We start from the raw sequence: 16,241 nt of genomic DNA, 5'->3' as shown, positions 1-16,241 counted from the left end.
TTAATAACCTCATCATGAAAGTCAAGCAAGAAAACAGCTCGTAAAGCATTCAAAGTTTAAATACCCGCCGCGGTGGCTAAGTGGTTAAGACGCTCGGCTGCTGAACACAAGGACGCGCGCGCGGAATTCATTTTCAACGGCGGCGTTCGGGATTTCCTCCCGCGCCCTTGGGTTCAGCGGCGGCAGCTTTTCGATGGAGGCGAAATACAAGGCGCCCGTGTGCTGCACGCTGTCGGAGCAGGTTACAGAAACCCAGTCAGTCGAAATTACCCGCATTCCTCCACTGCACGGCATCCCCCATTGTCGGAGTCGTTTTGGGACGCTAAACCCTTTAAAACCGACCAAAACCATTCTAAGTGTGGTCATGCACAACTGTCACCCCGACGACAGCTAGCTGGGACACACGGCATATAATATATACATAACTTGAACAAATAAGAATTGAAAAAAAAAAAAATGTGGCACAGGTAAGTTGGCGAAATAAACGATATCTTGACGTCACGTGACGCTCACCAGAGTAGTTTTACATTCCACTCAATTGGCTAATTAACTAAGATGAGTTCTGCAAAATCATTTTTCAGTTTTGGCCCACGTGGGTTTCGTCAACTTGTGGGAGGGTTCGGAGACAACCTAGCCAATTTTTTTTCTACCAACGTATAGGTATACGACGTGGCCGTTGTTTCCGGCACTTGAAGCTCGCGAAATATGTCACGTGACAGAGCTCGTGCGTTGTTTTCTTTCTTTTTTTTTTTTTTTTCATATTTCGTTGGCTTTCCTTAAATGCGCAAAAAACGATCACGAAGGAGGTATAAGCACGTGGAAGCCCATAAGCCGAACAGCCTTCGTTACGTATGTTTTCCAAGTTTCCAACCAGAAGCGCAAGAAAACATTCACAACTTTACACAGGAGTGAAGCAATCTCGCTCCTCCCATGAAGTTAGAAGAGCATATAGGGTACGTAGAACTTGCCATCGTTAAATATGATAGACCACGTCGTATATCTTGGCCTTTCAGCAGTAAGAAAAATCAGCTGAGCATGCGAAATTCCGGGTTTTGCTTTAGATACTACCTTCACGGCTTAAATTGCAGCGAGAGAAAGCGATAAAGAAATAAGGCGCCCCGCCCATCCCCTGGTTTCGCAAAGCGGCTTCTCCGGCTCCATACTAAAATGCGGAAAAGCATGCGAGTCCCGTACTGAATAATGTTCAATATAGGTTTCGGTTCTCAAATAGGGCCTAAAACTAGAAATTGGTTATAATATATGCATATTTATAGCCTCAACATTTTCTATTCATCGAAACTACGAAACAAAAGAATCCCCTACGCTTTTCCCGGTCTTGGCTCCCTTCGTGCATATAATGTTCAGTCCATTCTGTTGCCCTGAAATTAACGGACAGTTCTGACGCACATCAACGCCATCCTTTGAAAGGATGCAACCGCTCTCGCATGCCAGCTGCTGCAGACAGAAGCTGCTGAGCGTGTGCACCTTGCAAAGCTGCACACCTGCCGTGCAAGAGGAGCGTGCAGTTTGATGGGGTTTCCCGGTAAGCAAGCGCGGCTCTTTCATCAAACATTAATGACAGAGGTCCCGGGCGCAGTGTATACGAAAGGGTTATTTATATGCAGTGACACACTGGAGCAGCGATAAGGAAACTCACGGTGGCATATGCGCTGCAGTTGAGGGCATGGAGAGACGTACACTTTCGGGTGAAGTGCTTGGTTAACGGCGAAACGCCTATACTCCATTTCGATGCAGATCGGCCGGCTTCAGCAAATTACGTCCCTCATTTCTTGCACCCTCGCATTCGATAGTCGTCGAGCCTTCTCTCTCCGCAGCGAGCTTTGGAAAGGGCACACACGACCAGCGACGAGAAATGGGCGAACAAATATTCCGTCCCTGTTTTAATCAAATAGCACTGGAGCTGCCACGAGGGCGAAGACTGTCAGGCGTCCGTGCGAAGTGTTCACGTGTCCCCCATGGCTTCAGAGGGACTTTCCTTCCCCACTTGAAGGGGAGATGAAGGAGAGGTTGGATTAAGAATGGCTCAGACAAAAGTGAAAATGGCCGGCAATCACAGCAGTCCGGACGAATACCAAGTGCGTGCACGCCATTTCGTGTCAGGCACGTTAACGATTATCGATGTATGGCAGGCCGTACGTCGCACTGGACAATTTGTTCACTTTTTCGCAGCCGCACGTCTTGTGGCTTAAGTCTAGAGCGGTTCCGCGGTTGCTTTGTTTTTGTGCGTGCACCCCAGGTGCAACGATGGGGCCCAATAAGGATTGCAGTCATCGAAATGTTTAGACGGCCGACCTGCAAAACGAACGGGTGAAGCTAGATTGGTCAGCTCCTGCAGCAATTCGCACCTTCTACGCACAACATTCGAGGTGCACGCATAAGTACAAAGCAACCGTTACACCTCTACATTCGGGGGTAACCAAGACAGGCCATGCTCTCTTACTAAACACGTACACGCTCAAACGACAAAAATTGGTGCTGAAATCAGACACCTTCATGGTCAGACCGCTGACCAGGAATATGAACTCAACCAACCATGCCCGAGCCAAAACTTTTGACAAACACCTGGACAGAAAACATTTTGTGATGTATATACGTCGACGCAGCAAAGTATAGTAAAAAGGCACAGGCCACCACAGCCGCGGTCACTGACGTTTTTCTTTTCTTTTTCGAGGATGTTTATTTCACGGCCATTTTTCTCTTTTTAAGTGACGTGTGCTTCGATATCTTTTTTTTTTTTTTTTTCGAAACCCGCGGGTTCTAACTCACCCGGAAGGAGCAGTAAAACATTTTCAATTCTTACAAAAGGCATACGCCTTTTATAAGAATGGAACATGTTTTGCTCTCAGCGATAGTGACGCACATACGAAAAATGCCGGAGTGCCTCCTCTTCAGCAAACCGCGAAAACAAATGGCGCCAGCCGAGCACTGCCCCGTCCCGAATTTGTTACCTGCACACGAGCGTGCACGGCCAGCGTTAGCGAAACAGCGGAGGCCGACAGTGAAAGCGGGCACGACGTCAATATTTTTTTAAACAAGGGCCTCAAACCCGCCTCGTCGCTTGCTATCAGCTTCCAAGTCCAAGCGGTCGGAAAGAAGAAATGAGAATTACGGAAAGCGAACTTATTTAACAGAGATTAAACAAGAAGTCTCATAACTAAGAAGGCTAGTGCCCCCCCCCCCCCCCCCCAAAAAAAAAAAGAAAAAAAAAAAGATGTATCCGCCAAATTTTAATTTGTCTTGTACACGAAGTTCCTGCCGTATTATCGCGAACAGCAAATTAAATACTGACATAAGCAGCAACAACCGGACATCACACGTAGCCAATATCATCAGAGGGCAAACACGGGAAGCATGCGAGGTTTGTTCGAAAGATTACTGAAATATTTGCGGTCAGCGAGCCACGACATCAACAGCCAGAGGGAACCAGCGCTGGAGGTAACCGCGCCGATCACAGCGGCGCAACACGTATCATACTGAGCTTAGTAGAAGTAGTAGTAGTAGCAGTAAGCTTCGGTCTGGACATACTGAACCTATTGTCACGTAGTCATGACGGCAGTCTTTTAGTAAGGAAGACACTGAAGGGCTCCCCAAAGAAACTTGCTACTAGGCCACGGTGTACTGGGCTGACTTGACCCCCCCCCCCCCTCCACCGGACGAACGCACGCACGCACACGCGTACACACGCACACACACACGCGCGCGCGCTCACACAAAAGAACAACTCGGCGGCGATAATTTGCCGCTTGAGTCGCGCTAAAACTGCAGCTGGCAAAAAAGATTCAGATAAGGAGCCAAAAGCAAGTACAAAACATTTCGGAACGATGCGGAAACAGTTTCGAGTGGCTGCGGCCACTGGAGATAAATCTGGCCGCATCGCCCGTCACAAACAGTGATAGAGCTCACGTGTCCACCGTCTGATCGTTAACAGACAAGGCGCCGCCGCGCGTCCGAGTGAGGCCACGTAACGACAAAACCTCAAGGCGCGTCTGTCAGCGTGCACGCGGCCTCGCTTTTGGCGTTCACTGGCTGAACGCAAGGTTGCAGAATCGAGTCCGGGCCGCGGCGCGGCTTTAGGCACGGACGAAATAAAAAAAAAAAAAGCACCCACATGTCCTATGCGCTGTCACTGCACATTGAGGAACCCCATGTGGTCGACTTTCGTGGAACGCTTCTCTACGGAGTCCTTCGCAGTCGCGTGCGGCCCTGGACCATTACAGTCCGCGTAACATTTCTACTGCGAAGTGCTGACGGCGGCAGCCTTAGGGAGCGCAATGCATTCCTTGAGAGAGAAAAAAAAAAGCCACCGGGCGTAATTTGCTGTTACGTCGCTTAGAACAAGCACGATTCAAAGTCCAAATTATATCGTTTATAGAAACTTCAAGGCGTGCGTCTCGCTCGGTGACTGCGTGACGAGTTATCTTTTCGGAACCATCGCAGACAAACAACAACGGTCGCCGACAGAAGCCCCCATCAGATAGATTGCAGATGTCGCCTATAGATGGCTTCACAAGGGTGGAAACTTGGGCTAGTCGGTAACAGTGATTAATGACATGACAGTCAAAAAGACGACTGACATAGCGCCTGCGTTGTGTACCCTTTCTACGTCTGTCGTCTTTTCGCGGTGCACTGTTACGCTACAGAGGGCATTGGAATGTTTCGCTTTGCTGCCCGTCGCGTGGAGTACACTCCCGGCGGTGCGTATGCCACAACCCTGTTATGACTCGAAGTTGTCATAAGAGGGCTGCTATGATGATGAGAGGGTTGCGCTATGACACCTTTCGCGGACACCTGTTCAGACACTTCGTTGATAACACTTCCTATAACTTTGTTTTCAGCTACTTGAGACTCTTGTTGCGCTGGTTCTGTTCATGCGCAGTTTTCTCACATGTGTACCTGAAATGTTTGCTTTTGCGTTTATGTGATATTTCGTGCGTTTCATCAAATTTTTGTTGCATGATGCATAGTAGCCTTACATTTTATATAATTTCTTGTGAATAACGATCTGTGTGTTACATGTGCTCACCTTTATTATTTGTTCTTGCATTGATACACTTTTACTATGCTTTTGTTGCAACTTTTCTGCACATCAATCTTTGTAATTGCCTCAGGTAGGGTCAATGGCTTCTAACCCTGGAATGCCCAGTGTCGCAAGCTCGCTGCATACACTGCTGCACGCCATTTGGGGCTTGCGAAAGAATATGTTATCAGTAGTCAGCGCTATCCGGCAAAAATATTCGCGTGCCTGGGAGCAAGCTGTGCGAAGAAATAAGAGGTGCGAATGGGCTTCTCGATTGCGGGTAAAAAAAAAAACAAAAACAATCATAGTTTCTGGGCCATCCAGTTGGTTCTATATAGAATAGGTGAAAACCGTATGGCCCAAATGATCGTCGTCAACTGTCGTCGTATGGATTTGTCAAATTTCTGACAGCACCAACGAATTTCTTATACTAGGCTTTGAAATGCGGATACATTAAGGCGGAGTCAGACTGCGGAACTTCGTCCGCCAACACGATGCTTGTCGGAAAAATGTCGTTGTCGTCCACCAACAGCTGTCGGTAAATTGCAGTTGGACAACACCGCGTAAATGCGTTGCTCGTTGCGGCGCCGATGTCAGGGGCCTCTCTCTTCGCTACAATTTGACCGAATGCGCAAGTGACACTTTCCGCAAATAACCGTTACGGTGCACCTGCAAACGCTGCTTGGCAAAGGCCCCAAGGAAGTGGCCTAGCTCACACAGAGAAGGGAGAGGCGACTCACGTGCGGCGGCGACGATGGTGCTCCAGCGAGACGCCTGGAAGTACAGCAGCAGCTGGAACAGGTTGTAGCCCATCAGCGTAAGGCACACGGCGATGCACACTGTCTCCTGGGTGCGCTTCCCTGCGAGACAGACGACACACTGGTCAACAGCCCACACTCGAAGTGTCATGTGGAGGAGTGGAAAGTGGCAAACAATTACGATACTCGGTAATGCGTAATTTGAGTGAAGCTGTGCAAGGCTTTTTTTTATTATTATTATTTTTTTTTTGCGACATGCTGAGGCGAAGAATTTGAGCGAGACATGTTTCTGTGTGCGCGCAGTTATAGCCTACTCTGTACTTTCTCATAACACAGTCGTTCAATTGACGCGTCCCGCCGCAGTGGTGCAGTGGTCAGGCCGGGCGCTCGACTGCTGTGCCCAAGGTCGCGGAATCGAATCCCGGCCGCGGCGGCCACTCTTCGATGGATGCCAAAAGCAAAGCAAGCGCTCGTGTGCTGTGCGCTGTCAGTACACGTTACAGAACCCAAGGTGGTAGAAATTTCCGGAGTCCTCATAGTCTTGAGTCACTTTGGGACGTTAAACCCCATACACCAAACCAAACCAAGCCTTCCACTGACACTCCTTCCCCAGTTCTTGATTTTCATGAAGGAAGCGCCGGCATGACACAGTCTACCACGCTAACCACGCCTCGAGCGGCGCGTGGGAGGTGTGGGCACGTTTCCATTTTTGGGGAAATATTTCACCGCTGAAAAACTTTGGGGACATTTAGGCTGTGTCTTTAAAATCATAATGCAACCGCGTCTGCGGCTCCCCTTTCGGATACGCTTTCCCGTATCTCAAACATACATAGCTTACCACACTATGGGAAAGACCATCCAACGTGGATATAAATCCCCGCTTTAACCAAGCCGTACCAACGTCCGAGCATGGCCTAGGGGTATAGCATGTCAGGATCCAAGGGAATTGCCACTTGGCAACTGGGTCTTAGATGAACACTGCCTCCGTGCCTGCAAACAACCATGCTATCTGCCAACTCCCGCATGACAGAGTATGTTCGTGACTTTCCGCACATAACGCCAACTGACACAGCAGAAGCGTCAACGTTCCCGCGTCAAATATTACGAATCAGCTGGCCCAAACTGAGCTTGACCCTTCTTCCCCGCCCTGTTCCTTCACTTTCAAGCTTACGCTTCCACCTTTCCCTCCTTCGCCGCTGTCCTCCTCACTGTCCGGCCCCTCCTCCGACTTTCATTCTCGCCCTCATTTCTACGTTGCACCGGAGGTTCCTGGACACCCACGGAGCTGTATGTCCGTGGCCGGGCCCCCTACCCAGCATGCCCCTCCTGCGGTGATGCAGGAACGCTGGGGCACCTCCTCTGTGTGTGCCCGGCACACTCCCACCACCGACGTCGCAAGATGGAGGCTGGCTACCGGGCCCTCGGACTTCCTGCTGCCACCGAGGACCACCTGCTCTTCCCGGCCAGGAGCCCCCTGGCGGCCCACCGGCTCCTGCTGGCCTTCCTGGAGGAGTCTGGCCTGGCTGCAAGACTGTAGCCCACCACCGGGCCTGCTGACCTGCTGGCCACAGCGCTGGCGACGGAGCCGATGACGAGGACGACGACGAGAGCGACTCCACGATGATGACCCCCCCCCCCCCCCCCTCCCCTCCCAACATTCCATCTCCCCTTCCCCCCGGACACCAAGAGTGCCGCCGCGAATTAAGGCCGGCATAACCCGTGTCCGGTATCCCGCCCCGAGAATAACCCAAAGACCCCAACCAACCAACCAATTTCTACGTTCTCGCCATCATCATTTCGCCTTCATGCTAGTCACCCTTCGGCTTTTCTCCTAGCTAACCTTCGCCCTCGCCACCCATCCCAAGTCCCCAAGCCCCCCATTGCTTCTCATCCTATCTGCCATTGTCCTAAACGCGGGGAATTCCATCTCTCCATTCTGCCACCTGCTGACCATGGCAGGTAACGTTCTGTCGCGACTGACAGGTGGCTGCTCGCGACTACACGCAATATAGGAACGGACGCCTCACTCCAAAAAGCGACATGTAAGAGATGCGTTTCACACTCCAGTCGCAAAAACTCGCATTTTGGCCTGCACTTTGAAGCTAAAATCGACGCATAGAAGTGCGCAGCAAACGTGACTCCCACCGAGCTAAACAAGCGTTCGAGGCGCGCGACAGACCTCCAAAGACAGCAAAAGACGCCGCCACGGTGCGCACATCCCGCGCCTTCCTACGGAATCAGGCCACTTTCTCCTGTCACAATCACCAAGCTCCAAGCGCTTGCTGGAGCTAAAATCCAACTTTTATATGCGCATAACCCCTACTACGATCGTTCCAGTGGTGCGGCTCATATGATACGACGGTCGCGCTCGAAGCCGAAGAAGGTGGCTAACGGTGTTTGCGCCCGCTAACAGCTTCACGGCCTATATAACACACCGCCACGCGTATGCGCTCGCTGCAATTACCGCTACAGCGCAGGCTCACCGAGCGTACACAAGCGGCAGTCCGCGAAGGCCCCGTGTGGACCGAAGCTATGTCGAAGCCGCGAGATGATGGGGGCCCCCGAGGCGATGGCGCTCCGCGGCTGAATAATACAGAACGCCTCGCGCTGCCGTCGGATGCGCGAGCGTGCGCCTCGACGTGGTCACGGACGCAAGAGTTTGCGTCAGAAGAGTGAGCACGCGAGGCGAAGCCGTGTCCCGGATGTCTCCTCTCCTGCGCGAAGCAACGAAGGAAGGAAGCTATCGAGGTAGAAGGAAGAAAGATGCAGTGATGCGATAGGACGAAGTCCCTTTATAACAAAGGGTAGGGGGCAAACTGAGACCAAAAACGTTCCCATAAGTTTGTCGCCATCATCAAGCTCATCACCGTGGCCAGCATAGTTTCTTCTCGCGAAGTCAAAAATAGGCAAAGTTTGGACCGGAGTTTTAAAAACTGCGGTAGATAACTTAGCGGCACAAAAATTTTGATGCATTTTTCTTTTTTTTTTCTTTTTTTTTTTTTTTTCAATTTCAAAACGCTTTTCAGCCACTGTCTTGGACATAAGGAGTTACGACTGTGAACCATGTTCTGCTCTTAAAGGTAATGCTTCATTAAGATCCCTTAAAGCTGAAAGGATTCCCAACGTGATTAGCCGCGATGATAGATCGGATCGTGAAGATGACACGTTTCATAGCGTGTATAGAATAGTAAATGGGTGAAATGCGATAAGACGAGCGCTTACAACCTTCCATAAATTATACGCTTCATTAAAGCTTGCGCGCTATAGGTAAAGGCCCAAAAATACTTACAGGTACGGCTTTCAACGAGCACTGCTTATATGCCATTTATTGATGTGTCAGGCACTTTGAGCACAGTGTTTCATTCATTAAATCTCGAACCTGACGATCATCATATCAGTCTTTATTTTGCACTCAAGACCTAAAAAATGATTAGAAAAACTAAGTGCGACAAAAATATGCAGCACTGCGCTAAATTGAACTGTTACAGAATTACGCAGTAGCCAGCGTATTTTGTTGACTGTACCTGAATGCGAATAGTAGCGATCGTCAGAAAATTCACGGTGATGCGCCGATATTGTTTGAGGTGCTTTCATATCGAAATATAAGACAGGAATTAGAAGCGGCTTGTTAACGTGTAATGTGCTCGAACCGTGCTTTTCTTTCCCAGCCGGCGTTCTCCTGCGACCCTCCCGCGCAAGCTGGAGGAGCGCGGTGTGCGAGTGGTACGGGGCACAGTAAAATTCTTGCGCCTCGTGGTTGCTTGCACTGTAGCAAAAAAAAAAAAAAAAAAAAAGGGCTGCGTTGAATATGTGATTTTTTTTTTTTTCTCCTAATATCTATGGGGATCACAAATAGATCGCGACAAGTTTACACGCAGTTCATGTACAATCCAAGCTTCGGGTCAGGAAAATCCGTAGATTGAAAAAAAAAAATGAGAGTGCACACGGGACTTTTTTTGAACAGTTACAAAATATTTACATATTTACAGGCGCCACAAATTTGTTGATGTGCACGCCGGCTCGGAATTCTATTGAAAGTTTTTTCAGTTTTCTCTTTCGTGCATTTGCTGCCTTCATCCTGGTTCTCAAGCTGTCGGTCTTCATTTCTACACATTTCTTTAACAACGTGTTTGCGGCAGCACGCAATATGTTGTCCAGCACCGTATCGGGATGATGCCCATTCCTGCAGATGTCGATATCTTGGTTGTCTGAAAGAAGGTGCTTCGTCCGAGCAATAAGCATGTCTCTTTAGTGACCTACCGCATGAAATCCGGTGGAATTTTCTTTTGTAGCAAGTTTTTTTTTTTTAATATTAATTGTGTTTGCCAGACAGCGTTAATTACAGCTGGCTGTGGGAATTTCAGAGCACCGCTAGTTAGGCTTGTAATGAGGGCATTTCTGTCAGTTCTCTGTCCTGTAGCACAGGCTTCGCATGGAAGCTGCTTCAGTGCTGCATGGGCGCAGAATCCTGCTATGTGGAGGGCTCCTTACTTTTAATGCCTTTATCCGTTAGAACAATTTTGCATTGTTCTGCAAGCGTTTATCCGTCAAATATTGTCACAAGTGGCTTGCACAGTTCTTTCATTTCTGGGAGGATCAAGGAGTCCTGGATTGTAATCTTTGTTTCTGACTCGATGTTTGGTTTGGTTTGTAGGGTTTAGTCTCAATACAACTCAGGCTATGAGAGACGCCGCAGTGCAGGGCTCCGGAAATTTAGACCACCCGGGGTTCTTTAACGTGCGCTGACATCGCACAGCACACGGACGCCTTTCTGTTCGCCTCCATCGAAATTAAAGCAGCAGCCGAGGCCGGGATTCGATCCCGCATCCTTGGGAACAGTAGTCGAGCGCCGCAACCACTGCGCCACCCCGGCGGGGCTTTCTGACTCGAATATTTGGTGGAGAGAGCCGGCGGTACAGGCCAAACCTGGCCCGAGGCGTTGGCCCTTCAAAGGGGTCTTAACGTTGACAAAGCGCCACCATTTATTGATCAGCTCAATGCAATTTGCTGTGCCCGTTGCGTACAGCAAACTGAGCTGATTCCCGCGCGTTCTCAACGCCTCAACCACACAAAGGGGTTGAATATTTTGAGAGTCAATTTCACATTCTAACGTTCGAAGTTTGAAGAGTTCAAAGCTTTGTGCGTCAGTCCGTACCCAAATTTTGACAAGCATTGTTGTTCAGAAGCATGCAAGTCACGGAGAGTCTTAAATGATGCCCCATTAACCCGTATGTACAATCGACCCCGTGTTGCTAAACTCTGGATAAAAAATGCACGTACCGCGCGCGCGCGCGCGCGGTGTGTGTGTGCGTGTGTGCGTGAGTGTGAGTGTGAGTGTGAGTGTGAGTGTGTGTGTGTGTGTGTGTGGGGGGGGGGGGTGCGTGTGCGTGTGCGTGCGTGTGCGTGTGTGTGTTTCAGCCAGTTATTTCTGACACATTTTAATAAATGCACTGGACGTAAAAAAGTGGCCTCTTATTATCTGCCGGATGTGGATAAACGATGTCTACCGTGTTTCGTTTGGAGAAAAACGACATAACTTTCCTGTTTATCGCGTTGGTGTCGGTTATGACTGATGACTGCAATAACAGTGAGACCAGCTTTTTCAAATTGCAAAACGGTCTTCACGAGAACGTCATGCAGTTGACTTGCTTCATAGTTGCTACAGGAAGTATATGTGCGACATCTTTATGTGCTGACAGTAAAAACTGAGTCATGAAGACATGTGCTGTTTTTACCGCTTCAGAAGAATTTAACGCCGGCCCGCTCAGTGATCCCCCTTTGAAATCAAAGTATTGCTGCAGGTAAATTTCGTCGACTATCAATGTGAAAACCCTCTCATGTGGCTTTAGAGTGTTTGCTCGTTCCTTTATACACCTGAAATACCATTGCTCGTTTTGCTCCTTTGTAAGGCTGGCATTGTTATGCTGTTTTTCCAGAACTACGAAGGAATCTATAGGCATCGGAGAAATCGTCAAAAGAAGGCTTACAAACACAAGGAGTTTTGCAGAGTACCTATTGGCTCCTACTTCCTTTAAAGGACCTTTTTCAAATAGCGATACTGCGCATGCGTGAAGCCTCCTTGCCCGCCATTTTCGCCGGGATTCCGCGCGAAAATTGGGAGTATTTCGCTGCACGTGCTTTTCTAGGACACGACGACCCTGTCGTTTCAGCGAGGCGACGAACTGCTGCACAATAATTGCGTGAAGTGCTAGCATCTTCTAAGGCTTCGGAATGGACGCATTATAGTGTCCCCGCTTCCCCCAGCTTGCCTCAACAGAGAAGACACCGCGAGGTTCGTCGGCTTCCTGTTGTCATTGTCATGGCTTAATTTAACGGGGGGAAGGGGGGGGGGGTGGGGAGGGGGGGAGAGCAGTGTGTCAAGGTATGTTCACAGATGACTCACGCGTCTCTGCACAGGCTAGGCGAGACCAGCGCTACGCTCGACTACCGTTTGGAAAATAAGGCCACTCCGCTAATTTCTGCACAAATTCTCGGTAACCCTTCCTGTCAATCGTACTTCGCCTGGCGGCCGCAAGAGGGGTGCGCTACTGGAAAAAGATCCATTAAAAGTGATTGCTTCAGCTTTTTCTCGCGGCAATAGTTCGTCACTCTCCAGGTCTTCGAGTAGTGAGAAAAGGAAACTAAAGCAAGCTTTCAATTTTTCTTCTCGCTGGCACACATTTGGTGCTTTAAATTTCTGCACTTTGTCTAAGGCAGACTGGATAGTACGCAAATCATCAGTTCGTAATGGAACCGCGACTTTATCTCGGAAAAGCTGATTTTTTTTTTTTTTTTTTTTCTAATAGGCTGCAATTTCCATGCGCTCGTTGATCACTACAGAGCGTCCAATCTCCGGTGGACCGGCACGGCAGTCAACACTCACAAATAAGACGACTTGTGTTAGCGTTCAAAAGTCAGAAATCTGAATTTCTTGGAGCCTTGAGAGAAGATGTTCAAAATGAAGATAGCCTGTTTTTGCGCTACTCTTCTTCGTGCGCAAAATTGAAAGCCGGATGGCTTCTTGTGACTACGCGTGTTCAAGGCGCTTTCTGTCTTCCTCCGGCTCTGGACGCACTGGTTTGCTGTCCGACAGGTAAGCAGGACTGCTTGGAAAAATCGTGGGTACTGCGTTTGGAGCCAACCTTGTAAGGACCATGGTTACTACTATTGTATTACCCGTAGCGTCTGTAAAGACGGGACTATGTTCTCAGATATTCGGGTTTGAAATGCAGCTCGCATACCCGCAAAGCACCGGAAAGGAAATGTCCGCGAGAAACCAAAATATTTCCTGCCGTTTATTTTTGTTCCTTTTTATTTGATTTCAAGTCGTGAAAAAAGTTTATGCTATGTGCGTGGTAGCATATGCACCCATATCATTCATTACTGTAATACAACAACCACCAATGGCCCGAATCATTCACTCGACAAACACTACACTTACTAAATTTTGTCTCAATGTTAGATCAAAGTGAAAGAACACAGCCTGTAAATGTACACGTGCTCCCACGGAGTCTGACGGTATATGTATCGATATTTCTGAATACATGACGCAGAAATCAGTTCGATCTCTGAAAAACATTACCTAGCATATAATGGATAAGACTATTTATTACTCCTATACATGTAGGTTAGCGCCAATTTCGCGACACGAATTTTTATACCGCTCCGTATCAGAATTTCAGTACCACGATTATGCATTATTAATTACCCTTCAACGATTGCTACGACGCGCAGCAACAACATACCTTAGGGTCTCAGATGTCAACGTCGTCGCGACTAATGGTACGATCGTCATTTGGTAATGAAACTTTCGGCCCGTTGCATAGTTGCCTTTGCAGTTAGGAACTGAACAAAGCAGCGACCCATAGTTCCCACAGCAAGCTCAGGCCACGCACAAATTCACATTCTAAAATCACACGCCATTTTCCACTTAGAATTCATAAACGCTGCAGCACCACGTGCTGAGCATTCGCCAACACGAGGAGAAGCACTGTCAACACGTGCAAGGAGGCGAGTCAGTGCCTGTGGAATGCGGAGGGCGAGACTGGTTTGAAGGGTCGAGGGTCAAATAGGCTGACTTTTTTTTTTTTTTTCGCTTTGGTCGGACTCATTTAAACCGACGTCCACCCATTGCAGAGGGCACGGCCGTGATATCACCATCATCAAACCGACTCGGGCTACGAGGGAGGCCGTAATGAGGGCTCCGAAAATTTCGCCCACCTGGGGTTCTTGCACCGACATCGCACATCACACGGGCGCCTTGCTTTTAGCCTCCAATGAAACACCAAGGCCAGGTTTCAATGCCGCATCCTTGGGCACAGTAGCCGAGCGCTCTAACCACTGCACCATCGCGGCGAAGTTTCTCTTGGCGCAAAGCGTGGATTGAATAAGCGCGCAGAGACTGGTGTTTCTTTCTTTTTTTCTTTTTGAGAAATATCTGTTTAAAACTCACACCGCGCAGGAGTATTCGTTATATTCTGCAACCTCTGAGACGATCGAATGCTGGCTCTGGCCACGACGGACTCGCTCTGTGGGCTAGCTTCAGCCGCCCGTCCAAGAGAGCGAAATCTGGGAAGCGGTGAAAAGACGCGCGCGGCTGCCGCCGTCGCAGACGCCGACGCATGATCGTCCCGAGTCCCTGAATGGGTAAAACCGAGCCTCAGAAGAAAGTTTCTGGGCTAGGTTTAGAGATTTAGAACATTTCCTTCTGAGGCTCGGTTTAGATGCTGTGCATCGTCGGATATGCCGAGGAGGGAAATATTTCCCTGTTAGCCAGATCCAACCACCTCTCTTGTAAATACTGTAAATTCTCCGTGTATATAAAGTCTCCAGTTTCTCATCATAACAACTGCTTTTGGCGCAAGCAAATTCTGCAGCACGTTCACCGTCCCTGACGGCAGCCCAGGAGCAAAGGTATCAAGAATCGAGGTACAACGTGCGGATCATTACTCGCTCCAACAGTGAAAAAAAGACGCAGATGAGCCCTCTCACGTTTCTTGCTCATGTGAATGAAGTGCGTATTTATATATAGGTCCAAATAAATATGACAGTACGGCAAGGAACAACAGGACGCGGAAGTTGGATGTTTTGTTACGATCCATGTCGAAATAACCGCGCAAAAACGCGAGACGCCATGGGAGAAGTTACACGCATTCAGCGCTATGTAAGTTTCACATCATATATTTCTCTGTTTCGTGCTTTTCGCAGTGTTTTTCCATTTGAGAATGAACTTATCGGGACATGACACGACAGCAGCTTTTGTTCAGGCTGCATTTTGTAAGGGAGTGCCGCTTGCGATTACTGGACGTAGCGGACAAGTGCGGCGCGATGAGAGGCGTCACCTCACTCATGAGCGCGCATGCACGGGGGACCGCTCTTGAACGACAGGTTAGCAATAAAAGTATGTAAACTGTAAATCCTTTGTGGTCACTGTTCAACCCAGCTTTCGGTGAGACTGCGTTTGTTATTTATTGTTGCCGTATATATCGCGTAGGTATTAGGCTTCATATGGGCTTTCCATCCCTTATGCTATTATTATTGTATTATGAGCGCATGGCAGTCAGCACCTGCAAGAAACTTTGATCAAAGCATCAAAGTGGGCGTCTCACGACGTGGCGGTCAACGCGGAGTCTTTGCTTCAGTACTGGATGTTTTGTTTTGTGCAGTGCGACTTTTTCACTCTGAATAACGTCGCTATGCGTCGCTATCATTGATTATTATTAATTATTAGTAATTAGAAAGTGCTGAACTTTCAAGCTGGCCCAACAGACGGCGCAGGTTCGTTTGTTCCTTGCTCTTCCTATTATCTTTACGTCGCCACTGCCAAGAGGAAGAATCGGTGGTTTCGCCTCGCATATAGCCTCACGAATACTTAAATCTGCACAGGTGTGTTTTTTTTTTTTTTTTTTTTTTTTTGCGTTTCCATTATTCGGGACTGTAGGCCAGCACTTGTTGAGATGATGGATGATATGAAAGCCAAATTTACCAAGTTGAAAGAACAAATAAGGCAGGAACTCAAGATTTCCCGTGAGTCGATGGAAAGGGACAACCGTGACTTAAATAACTAACAAAAGTAAGTCACCCAAAGCCTTGATTTTGCCTATGGAACAATAGATACGCTAAAAAAGAAACTGACGAGGAAGTTGCTAAAAACCGGCAGAAAGCAGCAGAAAACGAGGCACTTCAAACGAGGAAGACGTAGACAAAAACCAAACTGAACCATCTGGAAAAGCGGCTAACACACTGCGAACAGTAATCCAGGAAGAACACGCTTAAGATATAGGGTGTGGTTAAACCCGACTATGGATCGGTCACGGAAATTCCGGCAAAGATCGGTAAAGAACCAATCACTGAAACTGATGAGGTCTGCCATCATGTGCCGACGCGAAGCCCCAATAAAGTTAATTCTTTATCGTACCATTCCGCTCCCGCGCTAAACGCGATAA

At 48.6% G+C, this 16,241-nt stretch overlaps 1 protein-coding gene across 1 annotated transcript in view; it reads right to left on the bottom strand.

Moving 5' to 3' along the window:
- Positions 1-16,241, bottom strand: part of Kua (Plasmanylethanolamine desaturase Kua) — a 542,303-nt gene that overhangs the window by 477,218 nt on the left and 48,844 nt on the right. Inside the window, exon 2 of the mRNA XM_084587753.1 lies at positions 5,779-5,898. Coding sequence (XP_084443879.1) covers positions 5,779-5,898 — 120 coding nt within the window. The remainder of the gene's footprint in view (positions 1-5,778; positions 5,899-16,241) is intronic.

This window comes from Amblyomma maculatum, chromosome 1 (genome assembly GCF_055883805.1).
Source record: "Amblyomma maculatum isolate TAMU_Amacu chromosome 1, ASM5588380v1, whole genome shotgun sequence".
NCBI classification, from domain to species: Eukaryota; Metazoa; Arthropoda; class Arachnida; order Ixodida; family Ixodidae; genus Amblyomma; species Amblyomma maculatum.
The sequence above is the reverse complement of the archived record's forward strand: the minus strand, read 5'-3'. Positions and strand labels throughout refer to the sequence as shown.